Raw genomic sequence first — 24,430 nt, forward strand, 5'->3', positions numbered from 1 at the left:
ACCTAGCTGTATTATGTTTAAATGCAAGGGTGATTGTTAAGAAGAGATGAAATACACGTTTGTATTATCTGTCTCTGCTCGGTTATTATCTGTCTCTGCTCGGTTGTTATCTGTCTCTGCTCAGTGTTTCATTCGAGGAATGTGCTAGATGCTACAGATGCAGACAAAACACCCGTTTCTCTCATGACAGATGATGACCAGTGGAAGTATAGTATAGGCAATTTTGTGCAAAATTATGATTACATATTACTAATAGGAAATAGAAATGAGGGACATTATAACAATGCATCATAACACATTGTGAAGAGCTTCAATTTAGTTGCAACGTTACTGAATTATGTGCAGCTGCTACACAGACACTAGACGCAAACGTGTATCTCTTGAATACCCCCCTCTCAGAACAGCACGTAATATGGACTACAGTAGGCTGCTTTCGTTTCCTTTCTAAAGCGTAGCGCTCTCGCGATATCGTCGGTGTGGTTGACAGGCAGTCGAGGTTGCAGCAGGCTGAGGGAGACGGTGGAAGGTAAGCAGGAGGCAGCATCATGGCGGACAGAGACAGTGGCAGTGACCACGGAGGGCTGGCCACAGGCCCCGGCTCCCTGCCTCCGGGCGCGATGGGCGCCGCGGCAAGACTGCAACACGACACCGAGGAGCTCGCGTCAAAGCGAGTCGACATCCAGAATAAGCGCTTCTACCTAGACGTGAAGCAGAATGCAAAAGGCCGCTTCCTAAAGATAGCCGAGGTCGGAGCTGGGGGAAATAAGAGCCGCCTCACTCTCTCTATGTCAGTGGCAGTGGAGTTCCGTGACTATCTCGGGGACTTCATCGAACATTACGCCCAGCTGGGCCCGAGCAACCCGGATATAGTGCAGGATGAGCCCCGGCGTGCCCTCAAGAGCGAATTTCTAGTGCGAGAGAATCGCAAATATTACATGGATCTGAAAGAGAACCAGAGGGGGCGGTTCCTAAGGATCCGTCAGACCGTTAATCGGGGGCCCGGATTGGGAAGTGCACAAGGCCAAACCATCGCGCTTCCAGCGCAGGGACTTATCGAGTTCCGTGACGCTTTGGCCAAACTCATCGATGATTACGGTGTGGACGAGGAACCGGCAGAACTACCCGAAGGCACTTCCTTGACTGTTGACAACAAACGCTTTTTCTTCGACGTGGGTTCTAACAAGTACGGAGTGTTCATGCGGGTCAGCGAGGTGAAGCCTACCTACCGGAACTCCATCACTGTTCCGTGCAAAGTGTGGTCCAAATTCGGCAACACGTTCTGTAAATATGCGGAGGAGATGAGAAAGATCCAGGAGCGGAGTAGAGAGAAACGGGCCTCCGAACTCCTACCGGAGGGCCAACATGGTGACGACGGGGACGATGATTGACGGATTACCGGCTTGAGCAGAAATAAATAACAACAAACAACAGACTTTATAATCAGACTTTTACTGTAAAATATAAAGAGAAAATTCCAAGGGAACCACCCCACACACAACCTTCACAGTCAGACTGGCAGTAGCCTACTGTCTCGTCGTTCATTGCTGGATGTCACCCACTTACCAACCATTTTAACAGTAAGCCGCTGCTATCAATAACTTGTTTGAACTGTAAAATATGAACTGTTTCCTACTTGATTTAAATGACAATGAACAGAGTGTTTATTGCTCTAACAAACAACCTGATTTTGCACACGTCCAAGCTATTTCGAAAAGGTTTCCAAAGTGCAAAACGAAAAAAACGTAAATTGGAAATTACGAAGATCTCCATGTAAACCAACATTTGACATCAGCACAAATATATATATATATATATGATAAATTACTTTACCAAACCAATATCTGAAATCAGTTGTAGTTTATTAATATAAGGTACGCAGGAAATAAAAAGTAAAGCGCTATCTACTAACGTGTACTGCAGAACGCAACGCACAGACTGAAAAAATAGACACTTCTGCCAATATGCGTAGGCCTAAATCTCTTTTTAAAAGGCATTTGGGAAAGTTATAGTGTTTAATTTCATCGAAAATGTAGTTATGAAAAGCGTTTCTATCATGTCATAGGCCTACATTATGGAGTATTTTATGAGGAGAGCAGAGTCGATATAGGCCTAAACGGGATAAAAGCATCTTTACTATTGAATATCAACCCTTTTGCACCATGTCCATTCAAATTTGGAACAATGGTTAGATAAAAAATGTGCTAACTTAGATATACTAATTATGATTTTGTGAATCAGCTGTATTTAAATCCTAAAATGCCCACGTTTTCTGTGGGCGAGTTTTCTTTTTCGGGGGGAGGGTGGGATGGGGCACAAAAACCAGATGCTCAACCGGTGATGGCAGCGCGAGACGCGTAAAAAGACGCATCAGCGCGCGGCTACATGCATGCTGAGCCGCGAGGGCGCATCCTCTCTGACGTCAGAACAACCTGGTGCCTTATACACTCCACTCGTTTACGTGCTTCACATTGTGGTCGATGTTAATGATATCTCTCTCGACCACTGTATGTTTTCATTTGTGAGTTCTGTACTGTTTGCTGTATGGCTATTGGTCATCACTAACAAGCCAAACCAGAGAGGCCCTTTTCTGTAGCCTGTCTCCCTCCACAGGCAGGAGAGCAGAGAATGGCCCCTAGAACAGCAACAGCAGCAGGACTTCTAATGTGAGCATGGATAGTCATCAGAGATGTGGGGTTGTGTCTGTCCACCTCTTGCACCATGTAAAATGTAACTGGACGTATACAGTAGTCAGTCAGTGGGGATGAGATGGAGACGGATGATGGATGGATGCCCTAAGAGCCCCTTGTGAGGTTTTTCTGGATGTAGGCCAAAAGGCCAAGGCAGTATCTTTCTATGGTGCTACAGCTCCAATATAATCCAAACTAGACCGGGCTTGCTGGTCTAATTTGTCACTGCATTATTTGATTTCTCAACGTTACTCTCCATATGTTGTCAGAGCAGCAGTCTCCCCCTACACAGGGTGATGACAGACAGTGAGGACATTACTTTATAGTGTGCAATATTGTACATGCCAATCGTGGCATTGTATGTTGTATAGACAAAAAAAGGCAAATATATATGTGATTGATATTTGAAAAGCATGAGGCTGAATTCTGCATTGTTACAGAAATGTGAAGTCTTTCTCTGCATTTAAGTGAAAAGGTTTCAAACTAGTGTGAGATTTCCCATCACTTTCATATACAGTAACCCACTGTTTTTCAGTGAGTGTAGGCACGTTTCTGCTGTTTCTCTTTCCACAGAATCGCTACAGTGACATAAGCTTTCTGATTTGTGGGGGGGATAAGCGATCTCCTCATCTTCAGGTCAGTGTTAGAAGCACAGTCCTGCCCCTTCTGAGTGTCTTATAATTTAATTGAGTAGTATCATGAAACTTCTTAGTTTTACTGGGATAAATTATCCCAAGTCAGAAGGAGAAAAGTTCAATGAAAATGACACGATGTCAACAAATTGATGTGGTGACAGAGGGGGTTGCCCTGACGATGAAGAGACCAACCATTCTTCCTGGGGTGAAGACAGAATCATTTTGACAGTTACCCAGCATTCCTTGCTCTCAGTCCACCAGTAAACAATGCCATAGAGGATTTCTTTAAGCGTTGATTAACAATCAGTCAGCTAGGTTAACCATCAGTAGCTGGATTTAGAGCATCACAGGGTGGCTTGGATTAGTTTAGGTGATCTAAACCTACTGCACTGTACTGTACTGCCATCAGGCCGGCTGGCGTGATGTTGAGGACAGACTGAGCAGCAGTAGGTAGGTCTGCTATAATTCCACCAGCCATTTGGATTCGGTCAGAGTTACAACTGTAAGAAAGAGGCCTCGAGATGCATGGGTCCCTATGTGGGGCCCCATATAGGACCCCTATTAAATGTCTCTTTACTAGGCTAGCATTAAAGCTTCATGGGTTTCTCTCCTCTTTTGGAGAGAAACCCATGACACTGCCTAACACTGCCCCAGAATTTCAGAGAGATCTTTTACATAGCAGGTAAACTGCGGATTTGACTCAGTTGTGCTCTACACATATAAAGAACATTTTGAAGCCAGAATTCAGTCAAACCTCCACTACCGCTGTGAAAGACCAAATACTATTCCTACACAGTAAATGCTTGATTGAATTTAGGCTTTAAATGCGAGACATTAAGCCTGGAAATTCAATACACCATTTTCACAACTCTCTTACTGGCCAGCCCTAGAGAGACGAAGGCTATAGTCAATCAGATCAAGTGTTAACTGGCGATAGCCAACACCCGCATAGCTGATGTTTTGGCGGTGTCCGAAGTGGAACTGTGTTGTAGCTGTCAAATCGGTGAGCAGCTGCTCTTGAGATCATTGTCATGAAGCCACACCCMTCCCACTCGCGTTAGAAGTTRAGAACGAGAAAGTGTAGGCTATATAGAAATAATGACGTTCAAATTGAAAATCATTTAACATTTAATGAGGATTTCTATCAGCTTAATTGAGCTGTAGATTACATCTCACATTCCAGTGTTTGAACTTGTAAATATGACTCCATGGGATTTCTKTTAATGCGACTTCGTGCTGCCAATAGCAATGTGCGCTTTAGGTATGATGCCGGGAGCCACTTGTGGATTTGACAGCTCTAACGCGGTTCCACCTCCGACACATCAAAATATCAGCTATGTGGATGTCGGCTAAAGCGGATCTGATTTAATGGGGCCATAATTCTAACTCATTCAGCTCACGTTTTACGTTTGTATGCCTCGCTCTGTAAAACGCACATAAAAAATAAATAAAAATGTAACAAAAGTGATTATTTTTTTGTCAGTTCACAAGGTGCTACTGGGTCCGTTCTGGTTCCGGAGTGGCATGGTTCTGTGTAATAGATTCTAGAACACTGCCTATTTTAAAGGATCAACACAGTGTTGGGTCAGAACCAACTGCCACGGTTTAGAGCTGATGATTTCGCCATGTTGCTCACATTGCAGTTAATCAATGGGGCACAAAATGGACGCCAGGTGTTTTTGTTCCATAATCAAAACCTGCAGTGGGTTGATTGTAACTGTGCAGCAGCATGGCTAGTTCAGTTCAGTGTAACATTGGTGGTGGTGATGGTGCTTGTGCTGTTTGAATCAGAGAGAGATGTCTTAGAATTGATTAACTATTAGAGGTGCTTTGTTCTTCTTATTTGTACTAGTTCTTAATGGTGGGAATGTGTGTTTTGATCTAAACAACAGCTGCATGACCATGGTAACAACCTCTACCAGTCCCTTTAGAGGTGTGGTCTTCTGGAATCTCTCCCACTACAATTTCAACTTCCATTCATTCTACGAAGCTGTTTAAAGATCCATTAAATTTAGTTTCAGTGTTCTARTGTCGCTATGACGTTTCTCTGGTCCTTCAAGTTCAGACCAATCACTCACAGACAACGTCTATAATGGGCAAGGCCAATCACAATCTTGTTTGTGAAGCCAACAGTCACCTTGACCATTACTAGCTCAGCACACATTCTGTTTTGCACATACCAATGCAGAGTCCTTCATGTATGCAGACTGTATAGGCTACTGTTATGTACAGGGACGAGACATTAGGAAAAGGATCTATAAAAGTCAATGGGGAGGAAGAGGGTCAATGCACAATGAACATATCCCATGTCACCGTATGGTCTAACTACCCTTTATCAACCCTATATGATATGTTGCACCTTTCAAAATATTTTATCTGTGGTGTGTGTGTGTGTATATGATGATCCTTGTTTCAGAAAAATATAACATATAAACAGGAAAAGCATATTGCTGTTTTTTTCTTTTGTATTTTATACTTACAGAAAGCATTGAATAAAATGGATAAATACTTGCACTTTAGATATATTAAGAAAATTAAAAAAATCGGCATATTATTTTTGATAGGGATCTCACATTCAGAGAGTATAAATTACTTTCCAGGCTTTGTGACATTGCTGGACAGAGATGTATCAAGTTCTTCTACTTATTGAAGTATATTTTGTCTGTYTTTCAGAAGGTTTACTAAAGTAAATTGCATGATAAAGTAGTGTTACACCAATATTGATATTTTTTAGTTGGTATAAAGGTCTGAAAACTGTGATGTACCATGTTTAACTTTCCCCCCATACATTCTAGAGTAGTTCTTACTGATTTATGGCCTTTCCTGACTACATGACGATGGTGCTTAATTTGGCTTTGAAAAATCTGCTCATCCTACATTTGACATCATCATAACTTGTATCTTACTGTACTTCATTACTTTGTTTATGTACTTTCACTACCTTATTAAATTTTAGTTGATGGCAAAACGTGTGCTGTTTTGTACGTTGTTGTTTTATTGTTGGAAAAGCCTTTGTCGTCTGAAAATGACTAATTGCAATAAACAGGCATTCCTCATGCTCTTGTGTCTTTACAGAGTGTCTGACTAAAAGTTCCACAGTTTTTTTTAAATTCATAATGGTCCAAATAACTTACATTTAGAAGTACTGGTAGTGGCACCAATAGGCCTACCTGCTGGTGAAACCTGAAGTTCGCTAGAAGAGTCGTCAAGCACTTTTCAAGGTGATGGCGATTTGCGACATTGGTGCTGTCCATTGCGCTGAAGTAGGCCTATTTGTGCCGTTTTGAGGACGTGTTGTTGATGCGGAAAGTTGGCGCTGTCAAAGGTGCTGAAGCATGGATACTGTTCACGTCGTATTGACAAGAACAGACGGGTTGGCTGACATCACGAAAATAATGTGCACGCATCGATGGGGCCGGAATCCGTGCTTTGTTATGACTTTGAACGGTCAGATAGCTAGCAACAATGACAAGAGGTTGCCATGTAGGGAATCGTAGGTGGCTCTTTTCTGCTAGTTTTATCTTGTTCTTAATACCATGTCTTGTTTTGACTGATWTAATGTCAATGCTAATATGGCAACAACAACAAAAAATCACTAGCTAGCTAAACAACAACTGTTACGATGTATTTGAGAGACAATCAAATCACATGCTTCGTAAACAACAGGTGTAGACTAACAGTAAAATGCTTACTTACGAGCCATTCCCAACAAAAATAGAAAAATAATAACACAAGGAATAAATACACAATGAGTAATGATAACTTGACTATATACATAGAGTACCAGTACCGAGTCGATGTGTTGGGGTCCGAGGTAATTGAGGTAGATATGTACATATAGGTAGAGGTAAAATGTCTAGGCAACAAGATAGATAATAAGCAGTAGCAGCAGTGTATTTGATGAATTGAAAGTTGGTGCAAAAGGGAGTCAATGCAGATTGTCTAGGTAGCTATTTGGTTAACTATTTAGCAGCCTTATGGCTTGGGGGTAGAAGCTGTGCAGGGTCTTGTTGGTTCCAGACTTGGTGCATCGGTACCGCTTGCCGAGCGGTAGCAGAGAGAACAGTCTATGACTTGCGTGGCTGGACTTTTTTATGGCCTTCCTCTGACACTGCCTGGTATAGAAGTCCTTGATGGCAGGGAACTCGTCCCCGGTGATGTACTAGACCGTATGCACTACCCTCTATAGCGCCTTGCAGTCGGATGCCAAGCAGTTGCCATACCAAGCGGTGATGCAGCCAGTCAAGATGCTCTCAATGGTGCAGTTGTAGAACTTCTTGAGGATCTGAGGGCCCATGCCAAATCTTTTCAGCCTCCTGAGGGGGAAGAGGCGTTGTCGTGCCTTCTTCACGACTGTGTTGGTGTGTGTGGATCATGTTCCTTGTGGACACTGAGGAACTCAAATTTCTCGACCCGCTCCACTACATCCCCATCAATGTGGATGGGGGCGTGCTCGGCCCTCTGTTTCCTGTACTGCACGATCAGCTCCTTTGTCTTGCTGATGTTGAGGTTGTCCTGGCACCACACTGCCAGGTCACTGACCTTCTCCCCATAGGCTGTCTCATCCTCGTTGGTGATCAGGCCTACCACCGTAATGTCGTCCTCAAACTTAATGATGGTGTTGGAGTCATGTGCAGGTGAACAGGGAGTACAGAAGGGGACTAAGCATGCACATCCTGAGGGGCCCCTGTGTTGAGGATCAGTGTGTTGTTGCCTACCCTCACCACCTGGGGCAGCCTGTCAGGAAATCCAGGATCCACTTGCAGAGTGAGGTGTTCAGTTCCAGGTACCTGAGCTTAGTGAGGAGCTTGGAGGGCACTATGGTGTTGTATGCTGAGCTGTAGTCAATGAACAGCATTCTCACATAAGTGTTCCTCTTGTCCAGGTGGGAGTGCAATAGAGATTGCGTAATGTGTGGCTCTGTTGGGGCAGTATGTGAATTGGAGTGGGTCCAGGGTGTCTGGGATGATGGTGTTGATGTGGAGCCATGACCAGCCTTTCATAGTATTTAATGGCTACAGGTGCAAGCGGTACCTTGACAAGTGCTCATTGTGTCCAAGATGTGGACGTGATGTTTATTCCTGCTAAATTGCGAACTAGCTATGCTAAACATTTTCCACATCGTTATTTTCTCATCTGTGTTACATAAGGCAATATCTCTAGATAAAGAGATGTAGAATTGATAATAAAAACATTGACACCAATTTCTATTGTATATGAAAGGTGACTAGGAAGCACTGACTAAAATAACCAGTAAAAACTCCCTCCACTTTACACTGTCAAACAAAATAACAATATACAGTAACATTTCCAGTCTCCAAGCTTCCTTTGTTTAAATAAAAAACAAACAAAAAATATTTATTTAAGACAGGACCAGCAAAGTAAAAAACCTTCTCACAATTCTATATTACAACAGCACTGCTCTACCCTAAAACATTGGGGAAACAATGGTTAGTTAGCACAACAGCCAAAGTGACAAGGTCGGTCCTCAGAGTAAGAAAGACATAATGTATAAAATGGCAGTTCTGATTCCAAATTCCACTTCAGTCAACAGAACTAAGGATCTCTGATCCAGTCTCATCATAACACAGCATCTATAAAGCCTCTGTGTCTGTTCTGACCGTGCAAAGATTCCGTACCGCTTTAGTGTCYAGAAAGAGATATGAATTAGGGACACTATCCCATCCGAAGTCCAGTCAGGAAAGGGGGAGGGAGAAAGAGAGGGGGATGAGTTTCAATGTTCAATTTAGAACAATGTAGTCCAGCAGAACCACAGCCCTCTTCCCTCCCTCCATCTTTCCATGGTTCCTTCCTGGAGAGACAGAGCTGGGTTAGTGTCCTCTCTCTGGTCTCCCACATGAATATGATTCTACACCACGTGTACCGCTATGTTCTGCTCAGCCACTTCCTCTACTTCCTGTTCTGCTGCTTTGTCTTTCAGTCTTTGATTGTAGTATCTGCACTCTGATGATGACATGACAGGAAGATGAGCCAGCTCCAACTCAGGGAGATGTCTTCTTCTGCATTAAAGCATTCTAACACAGAACACAGATCCTTTAACGTTAGACGTGCTTCCTTTCAACCTTAACCCAATGTCCACTGGCCATCCCTCAACCACATACACACGCATGTACGCAGGCGCTCACACACACACACACACTCTAAAAGCACTTGATCAAAATCTTCAACAAACCAACATTACTGCTCATACTCAGTCAATGTCCTCCATCTCAGCTTCCACTCAGAGTAACAGCAGTACAGGTATCCACTCAGAGTAACAGCAGTACAGGTATCCACTCAGAGTAACAGCAGTACAGGTATCCAGACAGTAACATAGAACAAGGGTTATAAAACATGCCACAGTGCTTTCATTCAGTCTGATATCATATATGAAGCTCAGGTTCAAGTGGAAGAAGAAATACATACTTATCAATAATAGTCTACACAGCAAGGAGTTGATCATCATAACAGTTCTGAGAGTCTGAGTAAGTGTTGTTCATCATCATAAGGCTTCCATACAGTAGGTGTGTTACATAGGCCTGTTCAGATACACTGAGGAGAGTCTCCATGCTCTATGGTCCATAGTAACCTGTTGAAGGCTCACTATAAGGTGTGAGTTACTTCAAACGTTTGGGGTCACTTAGAAATGTCATTGTTTTCCATGAAAACATACATGAAATGAGTTGCAAAATGAATAGGAAATATAGTCAAGACGTTGACAAGGTTATAAATAATGATTTTTAAATTAAATAATTGTGTCCTTCAAACATTGCTTTCATCAAAGAATCCTCTATTTGCAGCAATTACAGCCTTGCAGAGCTTTGGCATTCTAGTTGTCAATTTGTTGAGGTAATCTGAAGACATTTCACCCCATACTTCCTGAAGCACCTCCCACAAGTTGGATTGGCTTGATGGGCGCTTCTTACGTACCATACGGTCAAGCTGCTCCTACAACAGCTCAATAGGGTTGAGATCCAATGACTGTGCTGGCCGGCCACTCTATTATAGACAGAATACCAGCTGACTGCTTCTTCCCTAAATAGTTCTTGCATAGTTTGGAGCTGTTCTTTGGGTCATTGTCCTGTTGTAGGAGGAAATTGGCTCCAATTAAGTGCCGTCCACAGGGTATGGCATGGTGTTGCAAAATGAAGTGAAAGCCTTCCTTCATCAAGATCGCTTTTCCCCTGAACAAATCTCCCACTTTACCACCACCAAAGCACCCCCAGACCATCACATTACCTCCACCATGCTTGACAGATGGCGTCAAGCACTCCTCCAGCATCTTTTCATTTTTTCTGCATCTCACGAATGTTCTTCTTTGTGATCCAAACACCTCAAACTTAGATTCGTCTGTCCATAACACTTTTTTCCAATCTTCCTCTGTCCAGTGTCTGTGTTATTTTGCCCATCTTAATCTTTTATTTTTATTGGCCAGTCTGAGATATGTATTTTTCTTTGCAACTCTTAACTGTTGATGTTGAGAGTTGTGCACCGGGGCCTCCCACTCCTCTTTCTACTCTGGTTAGAGCCAGTTTGTGCTGTTCTGTGAAGGGAATAGTACACAGCGTTGTACGAGACCTTCAGTTTCTTGGCAATTTCTCGCATGGAATATCCTTCATTTCTCAGAACAAGAATAGACTGACGAGTTTCTGAAGAAAGGTCTTTGTTTCTGGTCATTTTCAGCCTGTAATCGAACCCACAAATGCTGAAGCTCCAGATACTCAACTAGTCTAAAGAAGGCCAGTTTTATTGCTTCTTTAAATCAGAACAACAGTTTTCAGCTGTGCTAACATAATTGCAAAAGGGTTTTCTAATGCCTTTTAAAATATTAAACTGTGATTAGCTAACACAACATGCCATTGGAACACGCCTATGTAGATATTCCTTTTTTTTTTTTWGCTGTTTCCAGCTACAATAGTCATTTACAATATTAAAAATGTCTACACTGTATTTCTGATCAATTTTATGTTATTTTAATGGACAAAAAATTAGCTTCTCTTTCAAAAACAAGGACATTTGTAAGTGACCCCAAACTTTTGAACGGTAGTGTACATTTTACATTTTAGACATTTAGCAGATGCTCTTATGCAGAGCGACTTACAGGAGCAATTGTGGGTTAAGTGCCTTGCTCTAGGGCACATTGACAGATTTTTCACCTAGTCAGCTCGGGATTCAAAACAGCGATGGTTACTGGCCCAAATCTCTTCACCGCTAGGCTACTTGTCACCCTACTACTATGCTACTGTACCCCTCCACCCTGAAATCCACCATCCACCTCCTCAAACCAAAAAACTACAGTCCACACTTCCTTACGATGTCACTTCCTTTATGCCGGTAAGTCCTCTCTCCAATTTCGTCCTTTTTTCCACATCTTCATGTTCTCCGTTATAAGTGTTCTTATAAGCACTGCCAGCGACAATTAGCTGTTGGTTAAATAACACCAMTAATACTGTATAGCTGGAACAATTATTACCGCTTTACTGTGCAATGAAATAGGAAGGAGGGATGATTTGGGGAGTTGGTTGGATATGAATCCAGTGCTTAGGCATTTAGGGGGGTGAGCCCTTTGGCTCAGAGGACAGTTACAGGGGGGTGCATGATGGTGTTTTTAAGGGGGGTCTCCTCTCAACTCCGCTGGCCCGGGGCAGTGCGTCCAGAGGCCCTGCCGTTGAGACTGTGCTGGCTGATGGAAGGAGAGGACTGGGTCTTCCGGAGGTAGCCCTCGCGCCCCCCTCGGCCCTCSCCGATCCCGCTCAMCACGCTAGCCTCTATCTTCTCCAGGTCGTCTGTCTCTGCCCTCATCTTGGCCTGGAGCAGGTTGATATACGTCTCGTACCGACTCTTCTGCAATGGAGAGAGTGATGTGAGTATAAATATGCATATATCACACATATGGCTCATTTAACACACAGCTATTACACAATGCTCACTCTACAGAGAGAAAGAGGATTAATGACAAATGATGGGGAAAAACACAGAGAAAGGGGATATAGGACATTGATCTCGTGATTCTGTCACAACTATAACACAACAACAGGACATCTACTTCAGATTTACCCAGACCTATGCACATAGAAACAGTTACACAGAGCGAGAGAAAGAGAGATACATAGAAAGAAAGAAAGAGAGATGCAACCTTTCTCCCTTAAGATAAACTACACATATTATGCAAAGGAATGTAGGCCAAAAGACCTGTAGCCTCTCTCCTTCTCACCTCATATATGAGGTAGTGCTCTTTGATTCGATACTCCTCCCACTCTCTGCTCTTGGGAGAAGGCGAGGGCGGGCTCTTCCTGTGCTCCTCCACCTCCACACTCATCTGCTTCAGCTTCCCCTCGTGGGACTGCAGCTGATCCTCCTGCACCAATCACAGCAACCCATCAAACAGCAGGCACCAGTAACAACCAATCACATAACACAATCAATTTAGGGTGCACCATGCTATATTTGTGGCTGTGTGTGTAGCGAATGTGTGTGAGAGAATGTGTGTGTGTTTGCGTGAGTGTACCTGGTTTAGCCGGGTAGAGGAGGAGGGCAGTAGAGGTCTACAGAACGTCTTCATGGAGCCAATGGCAGCAGGGAAGGCCGGGGCGGAGAACAGAGCTGCTACCAGGTTAATACGGAATATCCACGACATCATCTCCTCTTCACTCCTACAAAGAAAGACAGGACACAGACAGACAGACAGAGAGAAAGAAAAAAATATACATTTGTATGTGTCTGTATGTGTTCAGATGGTAGAGCATGGCGCTTACAGTGCCAGGATAACGTGCTCGATTCCTGAGACCATCCGTACGTAAAATATATGCATGGACAAAGCGTCTGCTAAATAGCATACATTATTATGAGAGAGAGTATGCCACAAGTTGCAACAAAATATCTAAAGGCTAATAATATTTGGCTAATAATAACACCACATTTCTGTACATCATGAAAGTCAGTTATCATTGTGTGACAAAATAATCGAATGTGCATTAGGGGACATATAGCTGGTTCCCATGAACAGGCCTCCCCTACAGGCCAGAGTAGCAGAGGACCTACGGTGCCTGCAGTAGGAACACTCTCCAGTCAGAGAGAGAGAACAGGTCTACCCTACAGGCCAGAGAAGCAGAGGACCTACGGTGCCTGCAGTAGGAACACTCTCCAGTCAGAGGTCTTTAGTTTGAGGACGTTGGGTCTCTTGCTGTAGTCTGTAGCGCGGGTGGCTAACGCATGGTGGATACGCACAGCGTTCTTCAGGTCCCCCTCACACAGCTCTGCATCAGCCTTGTACTCATCCTGTCAACAGGGGGAGACACACACATATAACGTCGTCAGAGAGCTCCTACTACTGTGTTTGTGTGTGTGTGTGTGTGTGGGAGAGAGAGAGAGAGTGACACACACGCAGCTGAGCTACCACTGCTGCATTCTACTGCAGTGGTAGAAGTCTGTTTCTATGGTAACGGAGAGGTATCTGGTACCTTCTGGAGATAAAGGATCATCCCCTTTAGAACCGCATAGAACTTCTTCCAGCCTCGTCGTCCTCGTGGGGCTAGAGAGAGAAGAGGAGAGAGAGAAGAGAAAGAGAGAGAGAGAGAGAGTGAGAGTGAGAGAAGAGAGAAGAGAGGTGAGAGAGAGTGAGAGAGAGAGAGAGAGAGAGAAGAGAGTGAGAGAGAGAGAGAGGAGAGAGAGAGAGAGGAGAGAGAGAGAGAGAGAGAGAGTGAGAGAGAGAGAGAGAGAGGGAGAGAGAGAAGAGAGAGAGAGGGAGGGAGGAGAGAGAGGGAGTGAGACAACTGTTATTTCTAAAGCTTTGTTTAAATCCCAATATACTGACGACTCATGATGCGTTTAAGAAATTCCCTTCCAACCTAGCCTAAGCCAATCTATGTGTGTGTGTGTGTGTGAGTTTGTACTCACGTGCTTTGCCGTCCCATGTCTGCGTGGCTCTTGCGGGACAGGACACCATGTTTATAGGTGACAGCGTTGAGTAGGATGGGGATGGCGATGAAAGGGTTATTGCCATCCGTTACCCTGGCAACCCCCCTCTTCCCCCCTCCCTCACACTGCTCCTCCACCAGCTCTGATAGACTCTTCCTGAACTCCTCTTCCTCACTGCAATACACCAGACATCAGAAATAACATAGGACACGCACGCACGCACGCACACACACACCTGAGAAGGGATACTCACATTGCCCATTCAAGTTTCTCGTTCTTTATTGAATTATACAACACCTAAACAGGAAGAGGAAGTGAAGAAATCAAAATGGTGGGAGAGAAAACTCACATTACACCTCATTGTACTGAATGAACTTCAGAGTAATGTCAACTTTGGAATCTGACCAATTATTACATTATCAATATTGTCCTAGCATTGGTGAACACACCTTTAATAGGTCTTTAGGGAAGTCCTTGCCATCGTTTAGGCCATCCAGATTACTGATGAACTGCTGGCAAGACATCTTCTTCCCAATGTTCTGGACAAGACACAGAATGAAACAGAATTAGGCTGAATCCTAAATCACTCCCTTCCTTTTCCCACAACACTCAGCCCTCCATTTGTGCATTCTTGCTCACCTCCGCCTTATGCATAAATATCCCAAAGCTTAGGGAGTGAAAATTATTGAGGGTGTAGGGGCTAATTCCAATAACCACTTCGGCCAAGCCAGCCGAAGTGGGCTTCAGAGCGAAGTGCTATCCCGACAAGCACCACAATATGTTTGGAGTTTGCACAATTTAATCCAAAATAATGATATGTTTGGACTAAGCACAATTTAATCCAAAATAATGATATGTTTGGACTAAGCACAATTTAATCCAAAATAATGATATGTTTGGACTAAGCACAATTTAATACAAAATAATGATATGTTTGGACTAAGCACAATTTAATACAAAATAATGGAGAGGCAGGTCCATGTGTAAACCACATGCATTTGTTTATATCTGATTTCAAGAAATGACACACGTAACTTATGAAATAGCCTATAACACAAATTAAATGTTTAACTGTTACTGAGGTTTATAACTTGTAAAACAACAGTTGATGGGTTTATTGATCCCCTCGCCACTCTCTGGAAGTCACCCTAGGGGTTTCGTCAGCAACACATGACAACCGATGGCCCTCCAAGTGGGTCGGAAGGGGCGAGGGGGTGATTTGGGATTCACAGCCTTACTACCTACCGGTAAATGTAAATATTGACAAACTTTTCAGGTGGATCTTAACAAGGCTAGGAGAAACACTACTGTAAATGCAAATCGATGTGAATATGTTATGCAGTACTATGAATAATTCCCCTGATTGACCACTAGGTGTCAGTGGTGTGCAGGTAGAGCATTAGCTATTCTCTTCATGCATTATGCGGTTGATTGGTTACATTATGACCACAGATATACTGTACATGGAGAGACACAGAAGAGGTTAGTGCTAAAAGCCACTTACCACCTAAGGAGCAGGACAGCCAGAGGTTACACAGAGGTCACACAGAGGTCAGACAGAACGCAGGAGAATAAAGGGAATGAGAGGAGAGGAGAAGAAACGAAGGAGGTTGAGAGACTGTGTTAGATGCATGACAGGATCTGTTAGTAGACATATAAGAACAGAGAGTTAAATTGTGAGAGCTTGTGTTAAAGTAACACTGGATAAGAGTTAGTATATAGTGCTGTGGTATTTAGTAGTAGGAGACAGAAAGACGGGACTAAAAGAGGGCAGAAAGTGGGTCAGAGGAGAACAGAGATGGAGATTGAGAGATAGAGCTGGAGGGTAACAGAGAGATAGTGAGATAGAGAGATAGAAGAGAGACAAAGAGAGAGAGATACAGACAGACAGAGAGGGAAGCTATTGTTGCTGTAGCACATCACTTCTAAACAGGTGTTGCCTGCCTTAAGGGGGGCTTTATTTTTAAAGACAGCCGAGCAAAATACATAAATACAATGAGCCGACGCTACAGTAGGTTTCTCTACGTCAATTGTGTTGGTGCGTGAGTCATGTTAGACAGGGTTTTGACTCTACTCTTCAGGGATCTGCTGTATGTCAAATAGGATTTATGAGTATTTCTGGGGGCTCCTGCCTGTACATTGATTTCCATCTATCTTCACAGATTGTAGGTTTGATAACAGAGCTGTACATACGTGTCCATGTAGATCAGTGTTGAGCAGCATTAGGGCGCAGGTTAACGTATGGGCTCCGTCTGTTGGAAGAAGAAGAGAACATGTTTTTAAATGTTATCTAAATGTCATGGATGACTCAAATGGCATATTTTAACAGTAGGCTAAAAAATAATCTCAACAATACTTGGCAAAGTCTCAACAATACTCGGCAGAATACTTCAAAATATGCTATGCAAAATGTTGATAAGTAATGTAATGTATTTTATTCAAGCCAACAAAGCTGTCATCCTCCTCCTCATCATCATCAGTGTTCCCCACCTAGGGTTGTTGTGGTGTCAGTAATACCACCACACCGGCAGTCAGGAGTCATGACCACAGTCAGATTCCACGTGACTGCCTCCCGAGTGGCGCAGCAGTCTAAGGCACTGCATCGCAGTGCTAGAGGCATCACTACAGACAAGGGTTCGATCCCAGGCCGGCTGCGACCGGGAGACCAATGAGGCGGCGCACAATTGGCCCAGCGCTGTCCGGATTAGGGGAGGGTTTGGCAGGCCGGGATGTCCTTGTCCCATCGCACTCTAGCGACTCCTTGTGGCGTGCCGGGCACATGCACGCTGACTTCTGTCGCCAGCTGTACGGTGTTTCCTTCGACACATTGGTGCGGCTGGCTTCCGGGTTAAGCGAGCAGTGTGTCAAGAAGCAGTGCTGCTTGGCAGGGTCGTGTTTCGGAGGATACATGTCCCTCGACCTTCGCCTCTCCCGAGTKCATAGGGGAGTTGCAGCGATGGGACGAGACTGTAACTACTAATTGGATATCACAAAAAAGGGGTACAAAAATGTAAATAATAATAATCCACGTGACCGTTGGGTCACGGTAATCTCCTTTTATGCACTCTGGACATGCGTTGGTAGTACCCAACTCGCTAACAACCTTCACGTCGCTAATGGCCTGGTACTCAGCACTCTATTGTCCTTCCAACCACTCTGACATCAATGCAAACGCAAATAAAAATCACATCAAACACTTATCATCATGCTTTTAAAAAACTCACCTCACTGTGTTGATCAATTTGAAGAAGGAAGTTCAACAACAGGTTGAAACTGAGTGGAAAACATGGTCGTTGTGGATGTTGTTTCAAAGCCAAACACAATGAAATGGGCAGCACTTTGTAAGATGAGGATTAGTTAAAAACACTCATACGCATACCGTGCATTCAGAAAGTATTCAGAGCCCTTCCCCTTTTCCACATTTTGTTACGTTACAGCCTTATTCTAAAATGGATATAAAAAATATAATCTCATCAATCTACATACAATATCAAAGCAAAAACAGGTTGTTACAATTTTTTGAATTTTTGTAAATTTATAAAAAAACAAAAAACAAAATACCTTATTTACATAAGTTTTCAGACCCTTTGATATGACACTCAAATTTGAGGTCAGCTGCATCCTGTTTCCATTAATCATCATTGAGATGTTTTTACAACTTGATTGGAGTCCACCTGTGGTAAATTCAATTGATTGGAGATGATTTGGAAAGGCACAAACCTGTCTACATGAGGTCCTATAGTTGACAGTGTATGTCAGAGCAAAAATCAAGCCATGAGGTCAAAGGAATTGTCCGAGACAGGATTGTGTCAAGGCACAGATCTGGGGAAGGGTACCAAAAAATGTCTGCAGCATTGAAGGCCCCCAAGAAAACAGTGGCRGCCTGGYCAAACTAAGCAATCGGGGGAGAAGGGCCTTGGTCAGGGAGGTGACCAAGAACTCGATGGTCACAATGTCATAGCTCCAGAGTTTCTCTGTTGAGATGGGAGAACCTTCCAGAAGGACTACCATCTCTGCAGCACTCCACCAATCAGGTCTTTATGGTAGAGTGGCCAGACAGAAGCCACTCCTCAGTAAAAGGCACCTAAAGGACTCTGACCATGAGAAACAAGATTCTCTGGTCTGATGACACTAAAATGGAGCTCTTTGGCCTGAATGCCAGGCGTCACAACTGGAGGAAACCTGGCACCATCCCTACAGTGAAGCATGTTGGTGGCAGCATCATGKTGTGGGGATGTTTTTCAGTGGCAGGGACTGGGAGACTTGTCAGGATCGAGGGAAAGATGAACAGAGCAAAGTACAGAGAGATCCTTGATGAAAACCTGCTCCAGAGCCCTCAGGACCTCAGACTTGGCGAAGATTCACAACAACCCAAAGCACACAGCCAAGACAACACAGTAGGGGCTTCGGGACAAGTCTCTGAATGGCCCAGCCAGAGCCCGGACTTCAACCCAATCAGACCTGAAAATASCTGTGCAGCGATGCTCCCCATCCAACTTGAGAGGATCTGCAGAGAAGAATGGAAGAAACTCCCCAAATACAGGTGTGCCAAGCTTGCCAAAGGTGCTTCAACAAAGCACTGAGTAAAGGGTCTGAATACTTATGTAAATGAGATATTTCATTTTTCTTTTTATATTTGCAAAAATGGCTAAAAACCTGTTTTTGCTTCGTCATTATGGGGTATTGTGTGTAGATTTATGAGGAAAAAATATAATTGAATCAATTTTAGAATAAGGCTGTACTATAACAAAATGTGGACAATGTCAAGGGGTCTGAATACTTTCCGAATGCACTGTATTAGAGCTTATGAATACGCATAGACCTATATATGAGCCCAAGCCTGGAAAAAACGCTGAATTAAAATAATGATTGTGCCGTTATACAATACATAGCTTAATAGCCTACCTACCACATACTACGCATGATAGAAAAACATTTWAAAAAAACATAGATTTAAGATGTCTTTGATACATAATTGGTCTAGCCTATACTCCAAAATGTGGTAGGCTATGTATTGTATTAAGGCACAATCATTATTTTAATTCAGCGTTTTTCCCAGGCATGGGCTCATATATAGGTCTATGTGTATTCATAAGCTCTAATACAGTGCATTCGGAAAGTATTCAGATCCCTTGACACTGTCCACATTTTGTTACATTACAGCCTTATTCTAAAATGGATGAAATTGCCAAGGGGTCTGAATACTTCCGAATGCAAGTGTATACATTTATATTCCTGACTCTGACATTGCTTGTTCTAATATTTCTTAATTCCTTTCTTTTTATTTTTGGGATTTGCCTGTATTGATTTTAAAAAAAAATACGCATAACTGCACTGTTGGAGCTAGAAACACAAGCATTTCACTTCACCCGGGATAACATCTGCTAAATATGTGTATGCGACCAATAACATTTGATTTGATGAGTGAAATATGATCACTTGAAGAGAGAACGTGTGCAGCCTGAGGCAAGGAACACTCTGTAGGCTTTTTTTGAGACTTTCTCAAATCATCGATAGCCTGTAGTTGCATCATGCAGCCCATATGTTTGGATTTCTAAGGTTTGTATCATTCACAACTAAGGTTGCCAAATAACTCAATCTAGCGTATAGGACCTGTTTCAAATGATCACTTCTACGCTCCACATAGCCACTTCATATGCGCACTCGCTCCGGAATGTGAAAAATATCCTTTCTATTTTGTTCAGTTAAGTTCAATTATATTCTTCTTACTATAAAATAATGGCACCGGATTAATAAGCATATCTTGTCTGCTAAATGAACAAGCCTATAGCATGGAGCATAGCCAGATAACATTACAGTATCTAGCCAGCTAAATGAACAAGCTATAGCCTATAGCATGGAGCATAGCCAGATAACATACAGTATCTAGCCAGCTAAATGAACAAGCCTACAGCCTATAGCATGGAGCATAGCCAGATAACATACAGTATCTAGCCAGCTAAATGAACAACCTATAGCCTACAAGCATGGAGCATAGACCAGATAACATACAGTATCTAGCCAGCTAAATGAACAAACCTACAGCCTATAGCATGGAGCATAGCCAGAAAACATACAGTATCTAGCCAGCTAAATGAACAAGCCTATAGCATGGAGCATAGCCAGATACAATACAGTATCTAGCCAGCTAAATGAACAAACCTACAGCCTATAGCATGGAGCATAGCCAGATAACATACAGTACTAGCCAGCTAAATGAACAAGCCTATAGCATGGAGCATAGCCAGATAACATACAGTATCTAGCCAGCTAAATAACAAACCTACAGCCTATAGCATGGAGCATAGCCAGATAACATACAGTATCTAGCCAGCTAAATGAACAAACCTACAGCCTATAGCATGGAGCATAGCCAGATAACATACAGTATCTAGCCAGCTAAATAACAAGCCTACAGCCTATGCATGGAGCATAGCCAGATAACATACAGTATCTAGCCAGCTAAATGAACAAACCTATGGCCTATAGCATGGAGCATAGCCAGATAACATACAGTATCTAGCCAGCTAAATGAACAAGCCTACAGCCTATAGCATGGAGCATAGCCAGATAACATACAGTATCTAGCCAGCTAAATGAACAAGCCTACAGCCTATAGCATGGAGCATAGCCAGATAACATACAGTATCTAGCCAGCTAAATGAACAAACCTATGGCCTATAGCATGGAGCATAGCCAGATAACATACAGTATCTAGCCAGCTAAATGAACAAGCCTACAGCCTATAGCATGGAGCATAGCCAGATAACATACAGTATCTAGCCAGCTAAATGAACAAACTATGGCCTATAGCATGGAGCATAGCCAGATAACATACAGTATCTAGCCAGCTAAATGAACAAGCCTACAGCCTATAGCATGGCATAGCCAGATAACATACAGTATCTAGCCAGCTAAATGAACAAGCCTAAGCCTATAGCATGGAGCATAGCCAGATAACATACAGTATCTAGCCAGCTAAATGAACAAGCCTACAGCCTATAGCATGGAGCATAGCCAGATAACATACAGTAGGCCAACTCATATTCTGTTCTACTGAAACACATCTTCATATCATAATGCTTCTTTAGGCCTGCCTAAAATAAATGATGGATTTATTGTGATGGTGCATCAGCGGCTTGTATGAGTGGAGGCCAGCTGGAGATGCTCAACGTGTTTATGTTAATTAACGGTCAATTACCCTGAGATCGGCAGTAATTTGCAAGACAATAACCGGCTGACAAAATGTCATGACCGCCACAGCCCTATCCCCACCCTACCCACCACCCTAATTATAATCATCACCGTCATCTTCTTCATCATCATCATCATCATCATCATCATCCCGTTTAGATCTGCTCTTGCCTTCGGGGGCGAGGGCTGTGGGGTTGCAGACACAGAACCTCTTAGAGAAGTGGACCAGGATCCTCTCTCTCTCCTGGGTCTCACCCATCAGAGGAAAGGCTTTCAGGAAGTTCCTGAGAATTAGGTCAAAGACCAACGAGTGAGCAGGCAGTATTGTTTTCAGGCTAGAATACAGAGTGTATCTGTCTGCACAGTGATATAGGCTACAGGCTACAACCTTCTTTTACAAGCTTCCTCACTTTGGTTCGGAAATCGTCAATGGCATCTTAAGACTAAGGCTACAGTAGATTAGTACAGTACATTGCACATTCATTCAGTGCAAACTCAGTGTAACTGTGGTTCACCACTCCCAATACAAACATGTTCATTTACTTTAAATATCTGCATGCTGTGTTTAATACATGCATTCAAGACAGTCCCAAATCATGGCATACTGTATACCAGGAGGTAACAGTTGACTGTATTGCAAAATAGAGACACACTACAGCTCAATACTCAGAGAAATCAGTGTTTGGCTAATATGTTGTAAGCAGTGCTGTGAGAATAGTGCTGACTGGTCTTACCTCAGGGCCTTGTCCAACGACAGGCCAGAGAAGTCAAAGAAGCTGAGGTACTCTGACGCCACCAGCTGGCTGAAGTCGTACTGCAGGATGGACAGAGGAAATGAAAATGGGGAGGAGAAAGAGGGGGAAGAGAAGGGGGGGATAGGGAGCGAGAGAGAGAGAAAGAGATGTGACATTTAAGATGATACAAAATACATATTAACACAATATACACACTGTGAGACATATGCATGTGTATCAATGTGGAACTGAATGACAGTGTGTGTGTGTGTTGTTTGTCTTGTGTGTGTGTGTGTGTGTTGTGTGTGGTGTGTGTGGTGTGTGTGTGTGTGTGTGTGTGTGTTGTGGTGTGTGTGTGTGTGTGTGTGTGTGTGGTGTGTGTGTGTGTGTGTGTGTGGTTGGTCTTGTGTTTGTGCCTGAAACCCACTTCTTGCCCAGGTGGCGTGCCACGTCGCAGCGTCTGAAGCCCTCCAGGTAGAACAGACGCTTGGCCAGGCGTTTGGCGGCGTCGCAGTCGGCACGGCAACCGTTGGCCAGGGTTTCCGTGCTGCCTCTCTCCAGCTGCTCCAGACCGCCCAGCTCCGACTCTGAGTCCGACAGCACGTCCGTGAGGAGGTTGGCATCACTGAAGAGGACACACACGACAGCCTTATTGAGCGTATAGTATGGCACCTACCTGCCCCACAGAACAGTGCCCTAGTGTGAGCAACCTTCATATGAGTCTTCTACATAACCCTAGCATGATCACTGACTGGCAGTCATGATGATGAAAACCTAGAATGGGAGGATATTTGGGAGCTATAAACTCCCATTTCAAGAACCTTTTCACTAGACAAGCATAAACAGATAGATACGATAATAAATAAGAATGTGTGATATTCTATCAACATAAGATTGCTTTCTCTCATATAACCCTGATTCAATAATACAAAATCCTCTGAAGACACATAAAGATAGCTTATCTGAAACATAGCCATTCCTACATAGCTCTATCACTCTAACCAAAACACATAAAATCTCCTGAACAATCACTACTGAAATAGTACGAAATACAAACGTCACAGGCCTCAGACCAGACCATGTGTCCCTATCATTTTATGTGTCTCTTTGACATAGTCAACTTTCTCTCTATAGGTGATTAACATTTTTCTGCAGAATCTGATTAGAGCAATTGCATTACTTCCTAAATGCAATACGCTGTGGCACGGTAATGTGTTAGTTGCCGTGGTCACGACGGAACGGAACCCGGTGTCCTGACAGGAGAGACGACGGGCGCAATTACCACCCCTCTCAAGTTGATGTCTCCTACATCACAATTACCCACAATCCTCACTGCAGCCAACAGCGTGCCGAGAACACAAGCCTCTCACAAGGATGGAACCCCAAACTAGAATAGGTACTCATACCTCCCTCTGTACAAGGAAGATCTACTATTATTTACCTCCCTCTGTACAAGGAAGATCTACTATTATTTACCTCCCTCTGTACAAGGAAGATCTACTATTATTTATCTATCCTGAGACAAACAAGGAACCATTAACAGAATAACTGCCCTCCTTACATTCTATTCATCATTATTTTTTAAATAATTTATCAGACTCTCTTATCAAGAGCAACTTACATTAGCAATTAGGGTGAAGTGCCTTGGTCATGGGCACATTGACAGATTTTTCCAACTAGTCGGCTTGGAGATTCGAACCAGCGACCTTTTGGTTACTTGTCCAACGCGCTTAACCGCTAGGCTACCTGCCATATATGCAGGCACAATTACAGCCCCTCTCAGTTTGGTGTCTTTACATCACAATTACCCACAACCCTCACTTCAGACAGCGTGCCGTCAGCAAACCCAGAGTGCCACAAGGATAGGACTATGCCCAAACCTGCCTCTAGTAACACATTGTCTTCCTCTATATCTAACAGATGCAGTCCCTAGCCTTCTCCCTACATTACACCATGCCTAAGTCTTACCACATGTATTTTCACGAAAGACATGGTACGTCCTGAATAATGAACAACATGACAGGCCGTGGGTCACAGCAATCCAGGGGTCCCCAGTTTGCTAAGCCCCCCCCAACACACACACACACACACACACACACACACACACACACACACACACACACACACAGTCCCAAATGGCACCCTATTCCCTATATAATGCACTACTTTTGAACAGGGCCAGAAACTAGTGCTCTATGTAGGGAATAGGGTGCCATTTGGGATGCACCCCTGACTCACAGCCACTCAATGTGGATTCTGCTAC

At 43.5% G+C, this 24,430-nt stretch overlaps 2 protein-coding genes across 2 annotated transcripts in view; one reads left to right on the top strand and one right to left on the bottom strand.

Moving 5' to 3' along the window:
- The first annotated feature begins 473 nt into the window (after positions 1 to 473).
- purab (purine-rich element binding protein Ab) lies at positions 474 to 6,380 on the top strand. The gene has a single exon (XM_023990401.2). The coding sequence runs from the start codon at positions 546 to 548 to the stop codon at positions 1,386 to 1,388; it is 843 nt and encodes a 280-aa protein (XP_023846169.1). The 5' UTR covers positions 474 to 545; the 3' UTR covers positions 1,389 to 6,380.
- Positions 6,381 to 8,368: 1,988 nt separating this feature from the next.
- LOC111965965 (PH and SEC7 domain-containing protein 2) overlaps positions 8,369 to 24,430 on the bottom strand; it is a 38,917-nt gene continuing 22,855 nt past the window's right edge. The window contains exons 4-16 of the mRNA XM_023990402.2: positions 22,595 to 22,792; position 22,382; positions 22,168 to 22,247; positions 21,545 to 21,717; positions 16,433 to 16,491; positions 14,689 to 14,778; positions 14,493 to 14,536; positions 14,223 to 14,413; positions 13,783 to 13,853; positions 13,443 to 13,600; positions 12,831 to 12,975; positions 12,537 to 12,680; positions 8,369 to 12,166 (exon numbers count right to left, since the gene is read on the bottom strand). Coding sequence (XP_023846170.1) covers positions 11,948 to 12,166; positions 12,537 to 12,680; positions 12,831 to 12,975; positions 13,443 to 13,600; positions 13,783 to 13,853; positions 14,223 to 14,413; positions 14,493 to 14,536; positions 14,689 to 14,778; positions 16,433 to 16,491; positions 21,545 to 21,717; positions 22,168 to 22,247; position 22,382; positions 22,595 to 22,792 — 1,573 coding nt within the window. The 3' untranslated portion in view covers positions 8,369 to 11,947. The remainder of the gene's footprint in view (positions 12,167 to 12,536; positions 12,681 to 12,830; positions 12,976 to 13,442; positions 13,601 to 13,782; positions 13,854 to 14,222; positions 14,414 to 14,492; positions 14,537 to 14,688; positions 14,779 to 16,432; positions 16,492 to 21,544; positions 21,718 to 22,167; positions 22,248 to 22,381; positions 22,383 to 22,594; positions 22,793 to 24,430) is intronic.

This window comes from Salvelinus sp. IW2-2015, linkage group LG6.2 (genome assembly GCF_002910315.2).
Source record: "Salvelinus sp. IW2-2015 linkage group LG6.2, ASM291031v2, whole genome shotgun sequence".
Lineage (NCBI taxonomy): Eukaryota > Metazoa > Chordata > Actinopteri > Salmoniformes > Salmonidae > Salvelinus > Salvelinus sp. IW2-2015.

Bases quoted from the DNA above. Each gene is read 5' to 3' on its own strand.
- purab (XM_023990401.2), top strand. From the start codon at position 546: ATGGCGGACAGAGACAGTGGCAGTGACCACGGAGGGCTGGCCACAGGC.